Source organism: Heteronotia binoei, chromosome 5 (assembly GCF_032191835.1).
Source record: "Heteronotia binoei isolate CCM8104 ecotype False Entrance Well chromosome 5, APGP_CSIRO_Hbin_v1, whole genome shotgun sequence".
NCBI lineage: Eukaryota > Metazoa > Chordata > Lepidosauria > Squamata > Gekkonidae > Heteronotia > Heteronotia binoei.
Window position 1 is genome coordinate 168,607,705 of NC_083227.1, and position 23,511 is coordinate 168,631,215.

Sequence of the window (23,511 nt, forward strand, 5' to 3'; positions counted from 1 at the left end):
AGGAAGGAAAAAGAAGTTGTTGGTCATAGGTGACTCCCTCCTAGCAATGTAGGACATTTATTCAAAAAGTTTATCTACTACATAGTCTTAGCAAAAAGCTTCCAGAGAAACTTTCAGAGCAGCTAACAATTACAACAAAGCAATCCTTTAGTCATAAAACCAAAGCCGTGGTGGCAATTTCCAACATCCTGATTTGTTGCAGTCACTGGGACTGTACTGCACCAAGTATTGGCTGACACTCTGTCTGTCAACACTTTCTGCTACCATTGGGCAGCCTCTCTGTCACCCGCCTACTGCAGCCTTCCCCATATTCTTGCAGGATTGGCTTGCAATCCATCTCTGCCATGCCACTGGCTGATTCTGCTCTCTTCTGCCCACCACCAGCCTTGTCAGGCAAGAACCCCAGCAGAAGGCCACTGACCTCTGAGGCCACTGACAGTTCTCTGCTGGGGACTTACTGATCACTACTGCCTCTCCTCAGGGCCCTATCTTCCTTCTTCTCATTTTTCTTTCTTTAATACTAGCACCAAAACTGTTTTACATTGTTTTAAACTATTTAATTGTTATTATCAACTTAATTGTCAAAACTCCAATGTTTATTCATTGTTTTATCGGTTTAGTCTTGATTGTTGTAAGCCGCCCTGAGCCTGCTTCGGGGGGGGGGGGGGAGGGGGAGAGTGGGATATAAATCCAATAAATAAATAAATACTTTCTCTGTATATCTGTATTTCAGTCTTTTTATTTCATTCTGTCTACATTCCTCCCTTAGTCCACACAAATAGTAGCATTTTACATATCTTCAACTGACAAGGAATGTTCGTTCACAGCAGGGAGGGGCCACTTCATAGGGAGCGAAAAGGAGGCTTGCAATGGCTTTCTTCACAGTGTCAGCTGCTTGATGCTACCAGCCATTTCCTCCCAGGGAACCACTGTTGCCAACCCACAGGCACTTGGTTCCTCCCCCCCCCCTTCCCATGTGAAGAAAGACTGTCCTTTTCCGGGTTGCCAACTCCAGGTTAGGAAATTCCAAATGGCAGAGATCACCTTCCCTTGAGGGGTGTGTGTGTGTGGGGGGGAATGAATGCCTTTACTTGGGTGGGTAAGAAGACAGCAAGGCTGGGGGGGGGCACTCACCCAGAAGCCTTTAGTGATACCTTTCCATGTTGGTGGGAAACTCCTAAGGTATCAATACATCCATCCTATGACAGCCACTGTTAGAGCGGGATCCGCCAGACCCAGGTTCTTGCTGTGGGTGATTCTGGACCAGCCACAGACTTCCAGCCTAACCTGCCTCACAGTGTTGTTGTTCAGATCACACGAGGGGGAGGGGGGGAGAGGAGAATGATGCCCCCCCATGAAGAAAAACTGTAATTTTCCTATGGTGAGGCTGCAGGAAGAGGGAAGGTGATAGAAACCTGAAGTCAGAGGGGCAGATAAAGGGAAGGAGATAGGTTGCCAACTCCAGGTTAGCAAATTCCTGGTGATTTAAGGAGTGGGTCCTGGAGTGGGTGGGGCTTGAGAGGACTTCAGACAAGTACAATGCCATTTCCTCCTGGGGAACCACTGGAGATCACTCAGATTTACAACTGCTCTCTAGATGGCAGAGATCAGCTCCCCTTGAGGTGGGAGGGAGTCAATGCCTTCATTTGGGTGGTGGGAAGACAGCAAGGGAAGTGGGCAATCACCCAGAGTCTCCTTCTAGAGCCCGTTGTATTTTTCTTCACAATGGGCTTTACTCCTAGTGATTTATAAACCACTTGTAGCAGCCAGCAGTATAAACAACAACTACGTGCTAACATAACCCCAAGACAACTCATTGGACAAGCACATTCCTGAAGGCATTTCAGGCACACAGCACACACCTGCACAGGTTTTAGTTCAAAGTAAACAGTGGCAGTTTTTTTCATGCCACAAAGTGGCCTGCTCAGCAAGAGATTATTCACACTTTTTGTTTACTCCCCAATGAGGACTGTGTGTGCCTGAGAGGTGCTGAGAAATGTTGGATCAGTGCCATTCTTAATTTAATACTCCAGTTCCAACAGAAATTAGTACAGCTGGTTTCAGAGGTTTCAGAAATCCAAGCAGAATGCAGTAAAAATGCCTGAGGGGATGAAAAGGATGGAGAAGATGGGTTCAGAGGGAAGAAGAAGAAGAAGAAGATATTGGATTTATATCCCGCCCTCCACTCCGAAGAGTCTCAGAGCGGCTCACAATCTCCTTTACCTTCCTCCCCCACAACAGACACCCTGTGAGGTGGGTGGGGCTGGAGAGGGCTCTCACAGCAGCTGCCCTTTCAAGGACAACCTCTGCCAGAGCTATGGCTGACCCAAGGCCATGCCAGCAGGTGCAAGTGGAGGAGTGGGGAATCAAACCCGGTTCTCCCAGATAAGAGTCCGCACACTTAACCACTACACCAAACTGGCTCTCTTGGAAGCATCTTCCAAGCCCAGTTCTTACACCCTTGATCCTTTAAGCAGTGAGGGTAGTCCTCCTCCTCCTCCTCACTTAAATGATTCAGACTGGGGATGGGGGAGGAAAGGAAGGAACTGGGCCTGACCTGGATTGTGCTTTTTGTATTGGCCCTTCTGGATTTGATGTTTGGACTTTTGAATAGCTGTGTTTTCACCCTGGATTATTTTTGGACTACACCTATTGCCTCTTGGCCCAGGTGCCTGACTGAACGAACACCTGTGCACTGCCCTCTGCTACCAGAGACATTGCCTAGAAGTGCTCGTATAGCTACCAGCTCCTACCATTTTTTTTTATTTTGACGTGGAGGAGATATGCTGCACCCTTCCAGCCCTCTCATCCTCCTGTGCTTATCTTACTTACCTAGTCAGTGAGGAGAGCAGGACAGTGAGTGCATGGAAGGAGAAGGAAGCATTCTTGATTATTTAATTCTCTGCACTTCAAGAAACGTGGCAACTCAGCTCTGATTGCAGCCAGCTCCTTCTAGTTGACTGGGCTTTATAATGCAGCTCTTGTAGGGGGCAGTGCCCTCAGGTTTTGTACCAATAATAATAATAATATTTAATTTATATCCCGCTCTCCCCACCGAAGCAGGCTCAGGGTGACTTACATAGCATAATACAAAATACAAACATTACAATAATACAATAATAAAAGTACGCTGGTTACATAACAATATATATTACAATTCAATTCTATGTATTATTACATTAAAACCATCTCATTAAAACCATCAAATTTAAAAACCAACAAATTAGTTTGGTGCTACAGTCTCGATGTTACTCATCTTACAATTTTACGTGACGACGGTACAATAGGTTCCACAGTAAGAAAAAGCCAGCTGAAAGAGGGTAGCCTTGCAGGCTCTGCGGAACTGGGTAAGATTCCGCAAGGCCCACTCCTCTTCTGGTAATTGGTTCCACCAGTGGGGAGCTGTGATCGAAAAGGCCCTTTCTCTTGTAACTTTCAGTTTGGCCTCCTTTGGCCCAGGGATTGTCAATAGATTTTGCGAACCAGATCTCAGTACCCTCTGGGGAACATATGGGGAGAGATGGTCCCTAAGGTAGGCAGGTCCTTGGCCATATAGGGCTTTAAAGGTAATAACCAGCACCTTGTAACAATCCGGTACACAATTGGCAGTCAGTGCAGTTCCCGCAGCCTCAGCTGCATGTGCTCTCACTTAGGGAGCCCCAATAATAGTCTGGCTGCTGCATTCTGCACTAGCGCGCTGTTTCCAATGGCGCACCATCAAAAACTGGTAGGGGGATTTCCCTTCCCAGGCCGCCACGGCTCAGGCAAAGGACCTCTGTCTTCACTGGATTCAGATTCAAACTACTCAGCCTGAGCCATCCTACCACAGCTTGCAATGCTAGGTCCAGATTTTCTGGGACGCTGCCAGGCCGGCCATCCATCAGTAGATAGAGCTGGGTGTCATCAGCATACTGGTGACAACCAGCCCATATCTCCGGGCAATCTGGGCAAGAGGGCGCATGTAGATGTTAAACAACATTGGGGAGAGGACCGCCCCCTGAGGCACCCCACAATTAAGTAGACGCCTCTGGGACAGTTCTCCACCAATCGCCACCTTTTGTCCACAACCATCAAGGAAAGAAGAATGCCATTGCAAGGCCAGCCCCTGAATCCCCACGTCGGCGAGGTAGCGGGTCAGTAACTGATGGTCGACCGTATCGAATGCAGCCGATAGGTCCAACAACATCAGCACCGCCAAACCGCCTCGATCCAGATGCCAGTGGAGATCATCCACCAGGGCGACCAGCACTGTCTCCGTCCCATGGCTCGAGCGAAAGCCGGACTGGTGGGGATCTAGGATGGAAGTGTTATCCAGAAAACTCTGCAACTGTAACGCTACTGCCCTCTCAATAATTTTGCCCAAAAAGGGCAAATTTGAGACCGGCCAGTATTGTGCCAATTCGGTCGGATCTGATGTAACCTTTTTCAGGAGAGGGTGGACCACAGCCTCTTTAAGAGGCGTTGGAAAAAGTCCCTCCAAGAGGGATCTATTCACGATGTCCTGTATAGGACACCTAAGCTCCCTCTGGCAAGCTTTAATTAGTCAGGAGGGGCACGGGTCCAGATCACAAGTTGTTGATTTTGTCAACTTCCTCCAAGCTGAGTGTATCGAAGCGATCCAGGACTGGACTAGAAGACAGGCACGGAGCCTCAAGTTCACATACTGTATCCAATGTGGCGGGGAGGTCGTGGCGGAGTGACGCAATCTTATCTGCAAAGAATTTCACGAAAGCCTCACAACCTATCTCTAATTTCTTAGCATTTGGCCTGCCTTGCGGCAGTGTTGTAACATTCCGAGTCATCCTAAACAATTGTGCGGGCGCAAATTTGCAGATGCAATCTTGGCCGCAAAGTAAGTCTTCTTTGTGGCTTTGACTACCATCTCATAGGACCTCATAAACTCTCTATAAGATGTTCTAGTCACTTTGTCTCAAGTATGCTGCCATTGCCTCTCTAACCGTCTGAGTCCTCATTTCAGCTGTTGCAGCTCCGGGGAATACCACGGGGTCAGCTTAACGCGAGGGCGCAGAGGGCGTCGAGGTGCGATCTCATCAATGACTCTGGAGAGCCGGCCATGCCAGGACTCAACCAGATCATCAAGAGAGTCACCAGGGGGCCCGTAGAGCTATTTGGAACTGCTCAGGGTCCATCAGACTCCATGGGTGAGCCAAAATAAGCTCACCGCCCAAACGGGCTTGGGGTGGAACATCCACACGAGCCTTGAGGGCAAAGTGGTCCGACCATGGCACCGCTTCCGCAGTAATATCGTTCACCAAAACCCCGGCCACAAAGATCAAATCTAACATGTGCCCCACCTGGTGAGTGGGCGATATAACAAATTGAGAGAGTCCCAATGTCACCATGGATGACACTAGGTCCATCGCCTAGAGGTCGCATCATCAGCATGGACACTGAAGTCACCCAGGATCACAAGCCTTGGGTACTCCAATGCCCAGCCTGTTACGGCCTCGATCAGGGATGGTAAGGCACTGGCTGGTGTGTTAGGCGGATAGTACACCAGCCAAATCACCAACCCCTCCCCAATGTCCCACGCCAGACCGGCACATTCAATACCGTTGATCTCTGGGGCCGGGAGAGCCCTAAAGGAGTAAGCCACTCGTATGAATAGAGCCACCCCTCCCCCCACCTGTTAGTCCATGATTGGTGAAAGGCTGAGTATCCCGGGGGAACCGTTTGGGAGAGGCCCACAGCGTCTCTCCCTTGCACCCAGGTCTCAGTCAAGCAAGCCAGGTCCATGTCCTCAGAAACTCTCAGAGGACTGAGGTCTTATTATTTATGGACCTGGCATTGCATAACACCAATGACAGAGGAGAGTAATTCAACCTGGCCCCACTGACTGTAACCGTTGGGATGAGAAACAGACCGGAAGGTGGCCGAGCACTACCTTGTCTTGGCCTCCTTTCCTTATATTGATGTCTGTTCCCACCGTCATACCTTCCCCTCCCCAGGAGTACTGGAATCCCCAGGCCTGTCATCTCCCACTGGTCTCTACTTCAGCCTCAACCAATGTAGAAAACACAACTCATACCCTGCAATTAATTAACTCCCCAATCCTCTCAGTCCTTGCCAGTTAATTCCCTTAATTTATCAACCAGCCAATTCTAAAAGTTAACCAACCAAATTAAACCCAACCCACAATCTCCCTTATAAATTAGTTAGCTAAAATACTTACATTGATTCTGATGGCATTATGAATTATAAACCCCCCCCCAGCAATAAAGCACCCTTAATTAATTTGCCAAAAATATATATTCTATCTAAAACCAATCAATTCAACAATAAATTTCTCTATAAATTAGTTAACTAAAACAATTCATCAATTAGCAGTTAAAAATTCAATTCTTATAAACTAGCAGCTCGGAGATAGTTGGAGGTAATTGTTGTAGTAAAATAAAGTGCTGCTGTGTTTCTATAGAGCAGATGTTGTACAAAATATCCTCAAAGTGCGGTTGTGTGAAAAGCAGGGTCCCCAGTTCTCTAAAGTGTGGTCGTGCAGCGAGGTGCAGAGCGAGGTCTTCAAATTGTCGTCCTTTCGAGTGAAGGCTTTAGCATGAGATCCCAGCAACTGGCAGGGTTCTGTTATTGGCTTTATTGCTTGGATTGGGTAGTAGGAGATTCATCCCTGAAGGCTGTGATTTTAGAGTTTGGGAGGTGGTATTAGCAGCCCTGTGGCGCTGAGTGATAAAGCTGCAGTATTGCAGTACAAGCTCTCTGCTCATGACCTGAGTTCGATCCCAGCGGAAGCTGGTTCAGGTAGCCGGCTCAAGATTGACTCCGCCTTCCATCCTTCCGATGTCGGTAAAACGAGTACCCAGCTTGCTGGGGGTAAAGTGTAAATGACTGGGGAAGGCAATGGCAAACCACCCCGTAAAAAGTCTGCCATGGAAATGTTGTGAAAGCAACATCACCCCAGAGTCAGAAACAACTGGTGCTTGCACCTTTACCTTTTTATTGACTGTTTTACACCATGTGGATTATTTCAGCAGGGATCCAGGTGTGCATGGAGTGGGAAGGTATGGCAGTGGAGAAGTGCTAGTGATGTTCACTGCATGTTTGATCTCCACGTCATCTGGGGAATTGTGAGTGGTGAGGCTCTCTCATATGGCTGTATTTCAATCTTGGTGCTATGGAATGCCAGGTCTGTTTAAAAAGAAAAACAAGGTCTCTGTAATATCTGACCTGTTGTTTGAAGAACAGGTAGGCCTGGTTTGCTTGACTGAAATCTGACGTTGAATCAGACATTGTCAGGTTGCCACAACTGGCATCAGCTGGGTATAAAATCACTTGTCAACCTTGAACCAGAGGATGGGAGCAGGCAGTAATCCTTTTCTGTAAGTTTTCTTCATCAGTAGATACTTGGCACCAGGCCTCATTTTGGGCAGGAGCTCACGGAAGCAGAGCTCTGGGACCTCTAAATTTTATTGTGCTCTCTTTCTTACCCCCCCCCACCCATAATTGCTTCTGAGCTCCATTGTTCAACCCCCCTGTGAGAATTTTCTTGAACTCTAAGATTTGACAAACTTTCTAATATTCCCCCCCCCCACAAAAAATGGGAAAATAACCAAAACATCTAAAGCAGACAGATGGAAATCTTCCTCATGCCACTGTGGCCACATAGGAGAAAGTAACTTTAAAAGTATCATGGGAGTAAGGTTTTATTATGACAATTATAATTCAAGAAGCATTTTAAGGTAGATGCTGAGCTGATATAATTCAGTACACCTTCCAGTGATGTCAGGGGTGTGTGGCATATGCAAATGAGTTGTGCTAATGAGCTCTGGCGCTTCTTTCTCTACTAAATGACCCCTGCCTGGCACAGAGGGCAGCTCTGATTGTGTGTACCTTGCATTCGACACAAGGGACAGATTAGCTTCCAAGTGGAGTCCTTTGTTGATGGCGATTATCTCAGACGGTTAAGGACGCAAAAAGGATTATTGTCCTTGGGGACTTCAACATACATTCTGAGGCTGTCTTATCAGGTCAGGTCTTCATAGCCTTCATGTTCTCCTTTTGTGGATAAATTCAGATCGCTCCTGCCAATGGATGCTGACCAGGCTGTTGAGAGTGTAAACGCAACTGCATGTGCTCTTGGCCCCAGGTCAATCCTGGCTGTGAAAAAGTATTGGAATCACTGGTCAAAAATTTTCGCTGAGTGAGGGGGTTCTGCTAGGTCTTTGTACTGGATTGACTTGACTGTAATGGTAATATATTTGTAATAGAGTTAAGAAACTGTTTAGTGATTCTGTTAGTCATGTTTTATGGCTTGTTCTTTGCATTTACCTTTCTCCGTGATTCTCTTTGCTACAGGCCTTTGGAGGAGGCAGTTAGAAAAACCCACATCTTCATCAGCTAAGGATGAGGCTGCCAATCTCCAATTTATCTTTTCTGGGAAAGTGTATAGTATATTGGAAAGTGTAGTGGTAGAGTAGCTCCAGGAGTTCCTGGGTGACACGTCTGCCCATGACCTATTTCAATCTGGCTTCAGGTCTGGGTTTGGAACAGAGACTGGGTTTGGAACAGGAACAACCTTAGGTTGAAGTTTGTATGCGTGTTTTAATTCTTTAAAAAAAGAAAAAAAAGAAAAAAGTACAAAAGAAAACCCCCTCAAAATCCAATAATCCAATAGAATTTTTTTTAACAGACAGAAATCCAGCAACAGTGGTGGCAAATCTTACACACAAGTTTCTTTAAAAGTTTTCCAAATATCTATAAATGCCCATATGTAATTGTCATCAATATACCATGTATTCAGATATTAACAGAGTTCTCAGGTCCTCAATCCCATTGATTTACTGGAGGTAAATCTTTCCAATTTTGTAATACATTGTAATGCAATGCTACAAGACGTTTTTGTAGCAGGAACTCCTTTGCATATTAGGCCACACACCATCTGATGTAGCCAATCCTCTTGGAGCTTACAGTAGGCCCTATACTAAGAGCCCTGTAAGCTCTTGGAGGATTGGCTACATCAGGGGTGTGTGGCTTAATATGCAAAGGAGTTCCTGCTACAAAAAAGGCCCTGCAATGCCGTAATGTTTTTAGCTTGAGTAAGGGCACAGAAGGTCTATTTTTGTTAACCATTGGAGAGGCCATTTTCATTGACCACTAGATAGCCTCCAAAAAATGGGCAGATAGTTTAGAAGTACATAAGCATTCTCAAAAATCAATGAACAAATACAAAATTGCTGGGTAATAACTTTTCCCCAGAAAAAACTGGAAAACTGGGCACATCCTAAGCATATGCTTGAGACGCATATGTTTGAATAAGTTACAACTTGAGATCCATGGAGAGAGCACTTTAACACCATATCTTATTGCTTTAGCAAAACAGAGCACTATAGCTCCTTATTCTATTCATTCCTGAGACTCTGTATATCCTATTTATTAATTTACACCAAATATTTATAAACAAATATTGTAGGTTTCATTTTCTGCATCAATTCAATTAGAGCTTTCAGGAGCAAAGGAGATTCTGAGACTCAGTGCCACAGGGTCATATTTACATATGTTGTGTCTATTAATATTGTCATTCAACAGAAGCTGACAAGTCATATCGAGACCTCAGCTTAAAAAAAATGACAAAAACTCATCATTATAGTTTATTAAAGTTAGCCGAGGAGGAGCCATCCCTGTAAATACTGTTAGATCTTTCAGTGGCCTTTGACACAGCTGATCACTACATTCTTATCCAGTCACTGAATATGGAGATGGTATTAAGGGAGTAACCCTTTAGTAGTTTTGGTTTTTCCTGTCCCACTGGACAGAGCTGTAGAGTCAACTAAGTGTGGGATTTGTCCTGTGGAGTTCTATTCCTTCATCTGTGCTCTTTAATATATATATACAAGGCTGCTGGATGGAGATTGTCTGCCATTTTGGAGTTAGGTATCATCAGTATACCGGTAACATCTAGCTCTATGCTTCGTTCTCCAAGCATCCAGATGCTTCTGTCTTCATTCTGAACTTGTGCTTTGAAATCATGGTCAGGTGGCTGGTGCCGATCAAGTCCAAATTGAATCCAGACAAGATAGAGCAACGATCGTCAGGAAGGCTGATGTTCTAAAGTGGTTAGATTCATTTGTTCTAGATGGAGTTGGCTTTTGCAGAGCTGTTTGAAAAGCAGGCTTGTATACTGGCCAAGAGTGTTTTCTATCAAATGATTCTGGTTCACCAACTCTCTTAAGGTGATCTGGTCTTGTAAAGATTATGTTCTTCCATATGTCCCTTTGTGCCAACTACAGTCTTCAGGCTACCATCTACTGGCTAGTCCTTCATTTAAGGTGACCCACATGGTATCAAGAACCTGTGCCTTTTCCATTGCAGCCCCCACTTTGTAGAATGGGCTACATGAGGTGGTGAGGGGAATGCCGTCAAGAGGCACAAGGCCATTTTATTTATTTTCCAAGGTTTTTCATGGGATATAAATTACCAGCATCTAGGGTTTTATTCTATTGGCTATAAATTGTAGTGTTAAACCATGACATGTAAACCACCAGGAAAGGAGGCACGCAAATATTTTAATCAAGTGCTGACTCCCACTTTATTTCTACAAGAGGAGGAGTAACATTCCTCCCTTGCCCTCTGCCAGCTCCTTCCCACCATATTTAGGCCCCTGAGAAGTGTTCACACAAGCATTTCACTTTACAAATATGAGATGCAATACTCTGAAACCTTCTAACTACAGAGAGAACAAGCTACATATCTTACTCCTTTCCCCAATTTTATTATATAACTTACAAGCTTCAGTGGGCCATCTTTATTTATTTGATCAAATTTATAGCCCACCCTCCCCTAACGAGCTCAGGGCGGCTAACAACAGTTAAAAACCACATCGAATATTAAAAACAATATACAAAAAATCAATTTGACACATTTTTAACCATAAAATCCAAGATGATGTTTCTGAATATCTGTATTTGTCCAATGGAATTGTCAGTGCTATGGGACATTTGCTAACTCCCCTTAACCATTGAAGGCGAGCTTAAATAGTTCGGTCTTACAGGCCTGGCAGAACTGTGGCAGGTCCCGCAGGTCCCTGATGTTTTCGGGGAAAGCATTCCACAGAGCGGAGGCTATTGGCAAAAACGCTCTGGCTCTAGTGGTGGACAATTGAACTTCTTTCAGTTCAGGGATCTGAAGATTTTGGGACCCTGAATGTAGTACTCTCAGGGGCACATATGGGGAGAGGTGGTCCTGAAGGCAGAGAGGTCCCAGGTCATATAGGGCTTTAAAGGTTATGACCAGCACCTTGAAACGAATCCGGAATACCACAGGCAACCAGTGTAACATTTCCAGCGCAGGTTGTATGTGTTTCCGTACAGGTAGCTCCAATAACAATCTGGCTGTTGCATTTTGCACCAGTTGTGGCCTCCGGAGTTGAGTCAAAGGCAGCCCATGTAGAGGGCGTTACAATAGTCTATTCCCAAAGTGACCATCGCATGGATCACTGTTGCCAAGTCGTTATACTCCAGGTACGGAACTAACTGCCTTATCTGTCTAAGATGATAAAATGCAGATTTGGCAGTGGCTGCTACCTGGGCCTCCATTGTTAATGAAGGCTCCAGGAGCACCTCTAAGCTCTTGACCCTCAATGCTGGCAGCAGTGGCATCCCATCAAAGGCGGGCAAAGGGATCTCTCTCTACCCAGGCCACCGCGACTAAGGCACAGGACCTCTGTCTTTGCTGGATTCAATTTCAGTCGACTCTGCCTGTGCCATTTCACTATGGCTTGCAATGCCAGGTCCAGTTCTTCTGGAGCACAGCTGGACTGGCCTCCCATCAATAGATAGAGCTGGGTGTCATTTGCATACCGGTGACAACCCAGCCCATATCTCCAGACAATCTGGGCAAGGGGGCACATGCAGATATTAAACAACTTCGGGGAGAGAACCGCCCCCTGAGGCACACCACTTATAAGTGGGTGTCTCTGGGACGATTGCTCCCCTATTGCCACCCTTTGTCCCCTGCCTTGGAGAAAAGAGTTAAGCCACTGAAGGGCAGACCCTTGAACCCCCACGCTGGCAAGGCAGCAGGATAGTAACTGATGGTCGACTGCGTCAAATGCAGCCGACAGGTCTAACAACAACAGCACTGCCGAGCCGCCCCGATTCAGATGTCTCAAAAGATCATCCATGGCAGCATTTCCGGCTAGCCGCACTCTGCTCACTCTCCTGTTACTCACTCTGGATATTATATAGCCGCCCTGAGCCTGCCTTGGCGGGGAGGGCGGGGTATAAATAAAAATTTATTATTATTATTATTATTATTATTATTATTATTATTATTATAATTGCACTGGAAATAAGGTACAGTTTTTGCATGTACTGCACTAGGTCTGTGATGGGAAGAACCAAAGGGAAAAAATGTGGAATAAAATCACCCAAACAGACCACAAACAAGCTCAGTCTCAGAAGATAATTTGCAGCCAGAGTTAATCTCTCTCGTTAGAGAAAATGGCGTCGGGAGGAGCAGGATTAGATACAAGTTTTCAAACAACGATAATGCATGTCCTTACAGAAATGAAAAACAAATTTAGCCAAGGCATTGACTGTATAAAAGGGGGAATTGGACATTTGAAAACAGAAGCGGGGAGACTTCAGGAAAAGGTTGAACCACTCCAACAGAAGTTTGAACAACTCACTATGGTAATGAAGGCGACAGAAGTGAAAGCGGAAACAGCTCTACAAGAAACAACGAGGATGGTAAAGGACTTGAAAGCAATTAAAGACTTTGAGATGTGGGCAAAGAATAAAATTACGTTACACGATATAAAATTAAGAGATTGTAGAGCTAAAATCAGAGGAGTCTCTAAGAATTGCTCACCAGGAGATCTGTGCACATCTCTAAATGTCTGGCTAAAATCTCTGCTGGGACTAACAGCTTCAAATCAAAAGATAATTACAAATGCCTTCCGCTTGCCTCTGTCAAAAGCAGCACGTTCTGAAGCAACTCCAGATATCTTGGTGGAATTTACAGACATTCAGCAAACGAATGGCAAGAGAAAAACAAGGTTTGCAACTGGCTGATACTACAGTCCAGCTTTTTCCTGATCTCCCCCCCCCCACCCCCCCGTCCCGAGATCCTCACTTCGAAAAGAAGATTATGTAGAGTGGCTGATAAACTGAGAAAAAATGGTGTCAAATTTCGTTGGCTACCTTTAGATCATATTATTGTGTATCAGGACTGGAATATATACACAGCTTTTGATGAACTATCTGGAAAGCAATTGTTAGAAGCATGTGTTAAAAAATAGAAGGGGGGGATTGATAGGCTTGAAAGTTTGTTAAGAATAATTCAAGGTGCAATTTAAAAGTTTAAAATGTTTGTGTATGTGCAATATTATATAGCAAGATTTCTCGATATTATTAGTTATTAGTATATTGTTATAATGTAATATAATTATTGTTTTTGAAATTCATTAAACAGAAACAAAATAGGTAGTTGGGAATATATAAATTAAGTTTGTGTTTAAACATTTGGTGTCAAGAGGAGAGAGGGTGGAGCCTCCCCACAAAAGCCTCTCTAATAGGAGGGAGGGCATTCTTCCCCCTCCCGCCGAGTTCTCTCAGCTCCAGCATGAAAGGCAACCATTTGGTTTTCCTTTTTTTTTGTTATCTAGGAAAAGCTGACTTTTTGGAAGAAACGTGAAAATAGATAGTGGAGGGAGTTTAATCTAGAGGACATAAAAGTAAATAGGTTGACATGAGGATTGTTAGTATGATGATTAGGATAAGATGAAATTGGGGAACTGAATGGTGTAGAGGAGACGGTGATACAAGATAATAAGATTCAGAACAGAAAATTACTCTTGGTTAGTATATATGTGTATTAATTGTATGTGGATTAATTGGAGAAAATTTTTCTCTTGTATATTGTGGATGAACATTATAGTAGATTGATAGAATTATGTGGCAGATAACTTGTATTAACGCTCACCGTAGATTGTAATTTAATAAATTGTTAATGCAAAAAAAAAAGATCATCCATGAGGGTGACCAGTACGGTCTCCGTCCCATGACCTGGATGGAAGCCGAACTGAAATGGGTCTAGCACAGAAGCGTCATCCAAAAACCCCTGTAACTGTGCTGCCACTGCCTTCTCGATGACTTTGCCCATCTCTGCTCCGTCTACCAGACACAGGTCTGGTATTCCATACCAAACTTAATATGATGTGATCTCTGAGTGTCAACTGGGAAGAAACTGAAGCAAGGAGTATTATAGACACAGGTCTGGCATTCCATACTAAACTTAATTTTAATTGTTAGCCACCTCAAGCAGGACTCTGAAGAGGTGGCACATATATATGTGGGCTTTTGTGGGGAGGCTCCACCCTCTCTCCTCTTGACACCAAATGCTTAAACACAAACTTAATTTATATATTCCCAACTACCTATTTTGTTTGTGTATATATATATGCACCACCTCTTCAGAGTCCTGCTTGAGGTGGCTAACAATTAAAATTAAGTTTAGTATGGAATGCCAGACCTGTGTCTATAATACTCTCTGCTTCAGTTTCTTCCCAGTTGACACTCAGAGATCACATCATATGGGATCATATTAGGCCAAACAAACTTATTATTGAAGCAGTTTCTACCAACCAAGGTCAGCCGCTAACGAAGTCTAGATAACCACCTGGACTCTCAGGCTTGGGGGGAGTGGGTACCGCCCAAAGTTGCTTTTGCTTTACAGCGCTTGCACCTGAATTATAACGGTTGGAGCAAGGGGTTAAATAGAGAAGAAATGGCCAAGATGTCAGTCTTAGCAAAGATTCTGATGTACTGCCTTTGATACCTGGAATAAAAGCTTGAGCTATTAACCTGAGTTGTTTCTTGAGTCGGGGTCCTGACATATTGCTAAGACTCACCTACAACCTTAGCCGCCATCCATCCCCAAAGATGTCGGCAGAAGAGAAGGATGTTGCTAAGGAAGAACTAATGATGCTAGAAGAACCAAAGGCAGAGGCGCCAAAAGTGGTTCCCACCTTCGTCACGGTTCGGAGAAGGGAGTGGAGCTCCAGAGATCTCCGGGAGAGTATTATCGGAGATGCTGAGAGGAGCCCCCGCTCCAGATCGAGGCTCTCCAGTCTCCCCAGAACCTTCCCCTCGTGGGGGTTTGGAGACAAAGATCAGGGCAGCCCCGTAGGAGCAGGGAGAGCAAAAGCTCTGTTGACTGGGTTCACGAAGCGCTAGCATCGCAGAGCCGGCAACTGAGGGATGAGATGCTGGCGATTAATGAGTTTTTGATGCAGGAGATGAAAGGCCTCACCCATCAACTATGAGAAGTAGCTGTTTAGGTCGCTGGAGCACCTGCATGAGGACAGCTGGTCATCCTGGGCGGGGGAGCGCCAGGGAAAGACGTGCCGGCAGGTGAAGAGCCACCCCCCCTGCACCTGAGGTGCCAGAGGAACCAGTTCACGTACCCAGAGGGCCACGGGTCTCTGAAGCCAAATTCAATGGGGACCCTGTGAAGTTGGGGTACTTCATGGTGTTGGTGAGAGGCTACCTCAGTGTGTGGGCACGCAACTTTCCGACAGAGGCATCGAAAGTGATCTACATTGGGGGCTGCTTGGAGGGAGCGGCGACGGACTGGTTTGTGACTTTATTCAAAGCCCACTCACCCGCCCTGAATTCCACTTGAGAACTACTCCGGGCTCTGAGGCACCACTTCGAAGACCCACTGCAGGAAACAAATGCCATATCAGTGCTGCAAGGGCTCGAAGTCGGTGACGGAATATACCAGTGAGTTCCACCTCTTAAGTGCGAAAGTGCGATGGGACAACAGAGCCCGGGTCCAACAGTTCAAGAAGAGTCTCAACTCCAACGTCTTTGGCGAGGCCCTCAAAATGGAGGACCCTCAATCACTGGTGGATTGGATCCAGTTAGTTTGTGAAGTTGAGGACTGCCACAAAATCATAGCCCTCCACTGCAAGCAGTAAGGAGGGGGAGGGCCCCGAGACTCGAAGGAGAAAACCCCAAAACCCACCCTGGCCAGACGGCTCCATGAACCTTCAATCAATCCTGGTGAGTGGGAGCAGCAGGCGAAGGTTAGACTGTGTTTCAAGTGTGTGCGGGGGGGGGGGGGGGGAGAATCACATCACCAGCGAATGTCCCAGCAAGCCAAGAGAACCCAAACCGGCTACGCGCTTGAAGGGAGAGACCAAGATGTAATCAGGCCCCATCGGGACCCCCTCCGGCAAAGGGAAGGCGGCCACCCTGCAGTGCCAAGACCTGACACCCGAAGCTTCAGCGAAGGAGTACAACGAGGAGCTGCTGCTAAGAAACGACAATGACCTGCTGTGAACAGCGTGCAGCAGCAGATCAATGTGATGGCCACACCACTACGGGTGAGAACCTCAGGAACTTTGTATTTTGTACCCATCACTCTAGTGAACCCCATAACTAAGACGTTTACTTGCATCCGAGCTCTCCTGGACTTGGGATGCTCCAGAGACTTGCTGTCCCCAAGTTTAGCAGAAGCGTTGGGGCTTCAGAGAAAACCACTTCCCAACCCCTTACTGTTTGAACAGATGGATGGGAAACCAATGAGGGGGAAGCTGTGCATGGAGGGGATGGAGATATGCGCCCTGGGAGTGGGGGAGCACTGGGAGCCCCAGACTTTCGTAATAGCGCCCTCTGCCAAATTCCAAGGAGTGCTCAGCTTGCAGTGGTTAGCAGACCACAACCCCTTTATGCAATGCAGCGGGGACACAATTTACTTTCGGGACCAGGGGTGCCAGAGTCACCGCTGGCAGGCGGACTGGGGTCCCTGTCAAGTCTGAGTATAACTCTGGTTCAACCAGAGAGCATGCTGGGTAGAACCAAATGCTGCTAGTGCCTCTCCACTATTCCCCCCTCCCTTTCCTTAGAAGCTCTCCCTGCTTTGAAATGGTGATGTGTGAAAAGTCTTATCTGAACCTTATCAAGCCTGTGGGAGTCGTAGGAGCCTAGTAAAACATCAAGGCCACTACGCCTAATCAATATGAGAATGTACTGGTAACATCTATGTGTGAATGTCCCCTGCACAATTTCCCTGCCCGTAGGAATGCTTTTGAAGTGATCTTTATATGCAATGTATTTACTGTATGGTTTTAGTTCCTTCAAACCCTGGCTCAGGCCACAAGTATCCAGTATCAATAAACTGGCTTCTTTGTATCTACATCCACTCGTTATTAAATCTGCAGACTTGACAGTCCCCAGCCACCACTCCAGGTGGAAAAGTTGTGCTTGACAGCACTCGAAAGCTCCTCCATTCCCCCCGAGTACCAAGACTTACAAGGGGTGTTCGACACACGAAAAGCAGATGAACTTCCCCCTCACAGGCCCACAGACTGCGCCATTGAGCTCCTGGAGGGGGAGCCTTTGCCTAAAGCGAAACTGTATTCAATGAGCAGGGATGAGATGGAGGAGCTGAAAAAAGTTCCTAGATGTGAATTTACAGCGGGGATTTATATGTCCGGCTAAATCGCTCCACGCTGCCCCCATCCTCTTCTGCAAGAAAAAGGATGGCAGTTTGAGACTATGCATGGATTTTAGGGGCTTGGATGCCATTTCAATGAGAAACGCATACCCCCTCCTGCTGATAAGAGACCTCCTCAGCAAAGTCTCGCAGGGGAAGATTTTCACAAAGCTAGACTTGAGGGATGTGTACTTCCGGGTCCGCATCAGGGAGGCAGATGAATGGAAGACCGCCTTCAACATCCTATTCGGCCAATTCGAATATCTGGTAATGCCATTTGGGCTGAAGGGGGCCCCAGGTGTCTTCATGAACTTGATAAATGCGGTTTTACACACATTCTTCTACAAGGGCATGGTTTGTTACCTTGATGATGTTTTAATTTATTTGCAAGACCTCCCCTCTCACATTCAGTTGGTGCGCCAAGTGCTTACAGGCTCTTTATGACAATAAACTGTTTGCTAAACTGTCGAAATGTGAGTTCTACAAAACAGAGCTTGACTTCCTAAGGTATCGGGTTTCGGCGGATGGGCTGGGAATGGACCCCGCCAAGGTGCAAGCAGTCATTGATTAGGAAGCCCCTAAGACACATAAACAGTTACAAAGCCTCCTCAGTTTTGGAAATTTTTACAGAGGATTCATAAAAAACTTTGCAGAAATCACCCTGCCCCTAAATGACTGGTTAAAAACCAAGGGGAAAGGTCCGCACACTGCAAAAGCGAGAGCCAAGTTGAACTGGGGCCCCGAGTGCCAAAAAGCTTTGAAGAATTTAAAAAGAAATTTATCTCAGAGTCCTGCCTCATCCACCCTGATGAGAACAAAAGGTTTGCGGTGCATGGTGATGCAAGCGATGTGGCCCGAGCAGCCATGTTGCTCCAAGAGGGGAAGGACATAAAACTTCACCTGTGTGCTCACCTGTCGAAAAAATTTACCCCCACAGAGCACAACTGGGCAGTGTGGGATAAGGAAGCCTCTGCCATTAAATTGGCTTTAGAGAAATGGCGGCACTATCTCAAAGGGGCCAAGGAACCATTCGAACTATGGACTGACCATAAAAACCTTGCGTCCCTAATCGCAACACGGAAGCTCATTGACAAGCAAGTAAGGTGAGCAGGGTTCTTCCATAGATTAAAATTCACGCTGGGGCATATCCTGGGGAGACTGAACTTCTTTGCTGAAGCGCTGTCCCACCTTCCCCAACACGAAAGAAAACGGGAGGTGGTGATAGACTCGTTATTTACCCCCGCCCAACTCAGTGCGCAGGTTACCACCCGTATGCAAGAATGCAAGAGGGCGGAACAAAATGATTTATTTTTGATGTCACTTAAGGAAGCCCTGGTGGGCAAGCCGCCTGATGCCGAGTTACAACTCGAGCCTTCTCCGCAGGGACTATGGTACAAAAACAACAAACTGTTCATCCCTGAGCCGCTGCGAGCGGGAGTCATGCAACGAGCCCACGATTTGAAATCCCTGAGTCCGCTTGCGGAGAGGGCGGGATATAAATTGAAAGTAATAAATAAATAAATGGGGGGGATTTATAAAAACCATCCACCTTGTGCAGCGGCAGTTTTGGTTGGCCAGGGCCCCGCAAGGATATAGCGCAATATGTTACTAGTTGTCTGACCTGCGTCATGGCAAAAAAAGAGGGGACTTACCCCCTGGGCACCTTCAGCCTTTAGCCCCAGCCTCACGACCCTGGGAGTGTATTGCCATGGATTTTATAACTGACCTTCCCCCTTCGCAAGGGAAAATAAGCCCACTTTTTTCCGTGTAAACAGTTACCGACAGCGAAAAAGTTGGCTTAATTGTTCATACAGCATGTTTTTTGGCTACATGCTTTTCCGCGCAAGGTAATTTTGGACCACGGACCACAATTTGTTGCCAACTTCTGGGCACACTTCTGCACCCTAACAGGAATGGAGTGGGGGCTTAGTTCCGCCTACCACCCCCAGACAGACGGAACGAACCAATGCTGTCCTTGAACAGTTTTTAAGATGTTACACCTCCTTTCAACAAGACAATTGGGTGTCCCTCCTGCCGTTTGCAGAGTACGCTTATAATAACAGCATTCACAGCGCGACGAATGCTAGCCCTTTCCTGGTGGTAAATGGTTATGAGGGAAAGCCTTTCCTGGAGCTGCCGTCGCCTCCCACCACCCGAGCAGACTTCACAGAGCGGTGGATGCAAATATCCAAGGACTGGGAGGCTATACTGGGAGGCAGCTGTCCAGAGCCCAAGAATCATACAAAAAAAAATTAAGATAAAAAACATTCTAAGTTATGGGATCTCAAGGTGGGGGACACGGTATACATTTCCACAAAGCACCTTCCCAATGCACAGAACTGTAAGAAGTTGGACATGAAATATTTGGGACCATTCCCCATAAAGAAAATCATAAATGCTGTAACTGTTGAACATGAATTGCCTAAGAACTTAAAAAATGTCCACCCTTGTTTTCATGCTAGCTATCTCAAGCGCAACCCTGGACCATCTGCCTGGCACCCCCAGCAATAACCCCCAGCTCCAACTGATTCGTGGTCAGATTAATCATGAAGTACAGGAGATCCTTGATGCCAAAATAACATGTGGAGAACTGTTCTATCTCATCAAATGGACTCATTTCCCAAGCAGCCAAGCGGAATTGGTCCGCGCCAGCGACACTAACTGTTGGAAACTCATAAAAGACTTCCACATGAAGTTCCAGGGGAAACTGGGGGGAAGGGGAACTTAAAGGGGGCAGAATGTCAAGAGTGTCTCTGTATCCCTCTTGCCATGGTTTACTGTAACAGTATCATTTGGCTTGAACACATACTTGCTTAGCTCATCTTGCTTGCTTCTGCAGTCTTATCTGAGGAACTTATTATTGAAGCAGTTTCTACCAACAAAGGACAGCCGCTAACGAAGTATAGATAACCACCTGGACTCTCAGGCTTGGGGAAGTGGGTACCGCCAAAAGTTGCTTTTGCTTTACCGCACTTGCGCCTGAATTATAACGGTGGGGGCAAGTGGTTAAATAGCGAAGCAATGGGCTAAGGCATCAGTCTTAGCAAAGATTCTGATGTATTGCCTTTGATACCTGGAGTAAAAGGATGAGCTATTAACCTGAGTTGTTCTTTGAGTCGGGGTCCTGACATAATTATTATTATTATTATTATTAATTTTTATTTGTATCCCGCCCTCCCCGCCTGGGCAGGCTCAGGGCGGCTAACAACATTCAATAAGACATAATATAAATACAATAATTAAAACACATTAAACACATAAAATACATTAAAATTATAAAACAGCATAAAATTTTTTAAAAACAACTAATCCAGCATATATAGTCTATAACATATATACTCTATAGTTTAACAACAGCAGAGGTGTTCCGGGCGCTGTTACATATTTAAATAGTGGCAAGAATCATTGAAGAATCACTTTGTTGGATCCTCCGTTCAGTCATCCTCTGTCAGCATTCTGAGAAAGCCTGCCTAAAGAGGATGGTCTTGCAGGCCCTGCGGAACTGATCTAAGTTCCGCAGGGCCCGCACCTCCTCCGGGAGTTGATTCCACACACACACACACACACACTTGTATCCTTAATAAATACACACACACACACTTGTATCCTCAATAAATTAAATAAACATTCTCAATAAATTAAACAAATGCTGGAATTCTGCATTCATACTGTTTATATTCCACTCAAACTGTATAATTTGCTTCAAAGTAGTTTATTCTCCAAAACATAGAGAACTAGAATGTAAAATCAAGATATGTGAAATCTAAGACTCAATATTCAGATTAAGCAGGCAGATTTCCTCCCCTTCCCCAAAATAGAGTTATATCCTGTACTCCATATATAGTAGCAGGTATGCAGATGTCTTTTGTTACTGTGGCAATGGCTGTGAGAACCATCAAAAGGTAACTGGAAAATTTGCCAAGAGAATACTTAGGGGGTTTCCATTCATAGCCTGTTGAGTGGCACCTACTCCAACACTTTGCCTGGCAGGTAAAAACATGTATATGTTTACTTGAGCATTAGAAATGCATGCACTCTGCTACAATAGAACAATAGAGAAACACGGGCAGTTTAAGATGTCCTTAAGCACAGATTGCATTTTTCTTTGGTCACTATCTTATAATATGCTGCCTTAGTATTCTGAAGCCAGCACATAAGCCTCCACCCTGGAACCTTACCTTCCCAGAGACAATCTTCTCATAGATCTGAATCGGCTGGTCTGCAAAGAATGGAGGGTAGCCAGCTGCCATCTCGTAGATGAGGACACCCAGGGCCCACCAGTCCACAGCTTTGTTGTAACCCTGAAACAGAAAAGCAGGTTTGGATTATATACCCAAAGAACATGCGGCATTTAATTGTAGAGGGAAAGAAATGGTTAAGAGTGTAAAATGCTCAGGTTGGTCTGAGTCCTCTTCCACGGCTGATCAAGGCACAGAATATTGTCAGTGGTACAGGTGTCTCAGATCTTCTCACCTTGCTTAGAATGATTTCAGGAGCCAAATACTCTGGAGTTCCACAAAGAGTCCATGTTCGACCTTTCACTCGTTTGGCAAAGCCAAAATCTGTCACCTGGAGATACAAGGGAAAGAACATGTGAAGATTATGAGAACACTGGCCCCTCTAGCTCAATATTGCCTGTCTGGCAGCAGCTTGTCAAGGTCTTAGGCAAAGAGAGCTCATTCTCAACTATCTGCTACTGTGATCCTTTAACTGGAGATGCCAAGGGACTGGACAATGGATTTCCTACATACAAAGCAAGTACTTTGCCACTGGGCCACAAGTTCTCAGTAACAAGGTTAGCAATACAAGGGAAGTTGTGAAGATGCATTCCATCCACAACCCTGACGGGACAGAGTTGAAGTTTAATATAGGAAAATTAGAGGAGAAAGTATCTGTTGCCTTTCCAAAGCTTCCCCCCCAGCATGCATATTTTCCAGCAACATAAAAAGAACACAATCACAGGAAACTGCCTCCTCTCAAGTCAGGTCTATCAAAGTTAGTATTGTCTGATCTCATCCTGGTAGAGGTCTCCAACTGTAACTGGATCTTTTTAATTAGGCATAACTGAGGATTGAACTTGGCACAGTTCTGAATGCAAAAGAGATGCTCTTGCCTCAGAGCCACAGTCCCATCCCACTACTTGAGCATGCTTGTTTAAAAATGCACCAGATTTTTTTTTTAAATTGCTTGGTTCCCAGTTAATAAAATAAAATTTATCGGAAGACACATCCTGTCCATTTTCTTTATCTACCCCGCCAATTTCACGGGATGTCACTTATGGCTAGCAAAATGCAGTAATTTCTTGCAGCAGTAGCAGTCGAACGGATGGAAGCACCATTACCTCAATGTAGCCCTGCTGGTCGATGAGGAGGTTCTCAGGCTTCAAGTCTCGGTAGATGAGATCGAGCGAGTGCAGGTACTCAAAAGTCAGCACGATCTGAGCAGCGTAGAACCGCGCATGAGGTTCACTGCAGAAAACGGGGAAAGCTTTCTCCTAAGCCACCTCTGACCCATGACAGGTAGAACTTTACCTAAAGTGTGGTTCAATCCTGCCTACAGCCTACTGACATCAAGGCAGACATGCCCCCATGTTCACCAGTACCTTCATATCAGTCTCAACCCACCTTCTTGGTTCTCCATCAGGATTCTTTTACATGGTAACTGTGGACTTAATGCTTGTAAAACCAGTCTGTGCTGAGCTGGCATTCGCTAATCTATCCCAAAACCACCAGTCTCAACCAATAATCCCCTGATGAAAAGTACTTAGCTTCTAATGGCCTGTCAAGCCTGGCCATCTCTCCTCCATTAATGCAGAATAAGCATCATCCCACCCTTACAGCAAAGGGGAGAGCACTCACCTGAACCTGCCAATCCGTCGTAGGTGGGAGAACATCTCACCACCTGGGATGTATTCCATCACCATGTACAAATTTGAGTTATCCTGTAATCAAATGCAGGGACAACTAAGAGCCACGGCAAGCACTGCTTTGCTTCCACAACCTTTTCTTTTGTTTATAAAGTGCTTACTTTGCGTTTCTA

General features: G+C 45.7%; 1 protein-coding gene across 4 annotated transcripts in view; it reads right to left on the bottom strand.

The window, feature by feature from the left end:
• PRKACA (protein kinase cAMP-activated catalytic subunit alpha) overlaps positions 1–23,511 on the bottom strand; it is a 135,594-nt gene that overhangs the window by 27,134 nt on the left and 84,949 nt on the right. For all 4 annotated transcript variants that reach the window (XM_060240691.1, XM_060240693.1, XM_060240690.1 and 1 more), the window contains exons 5-8: positions 23,331–23,413; positions 22,814–22,940; positions 21,946–22,041; positions 21,651–21,773 (exon numbers count right to left, since the gene is read on the bottom strand). In XM_060240691.1, the coding sequence (XP_060096674.1) occupies positions 21,651–21,773; positions 21,946–22,041; positions 22,814–22,940; positions 23,331–23,413 (429 nt within the window). The remainder of the gene's footprint in view (positions 1–21,650; positions 21,774–21,945; positions 22,042–22,813; positions 22,941–23,330; positions 23,414–23,511) is intronic.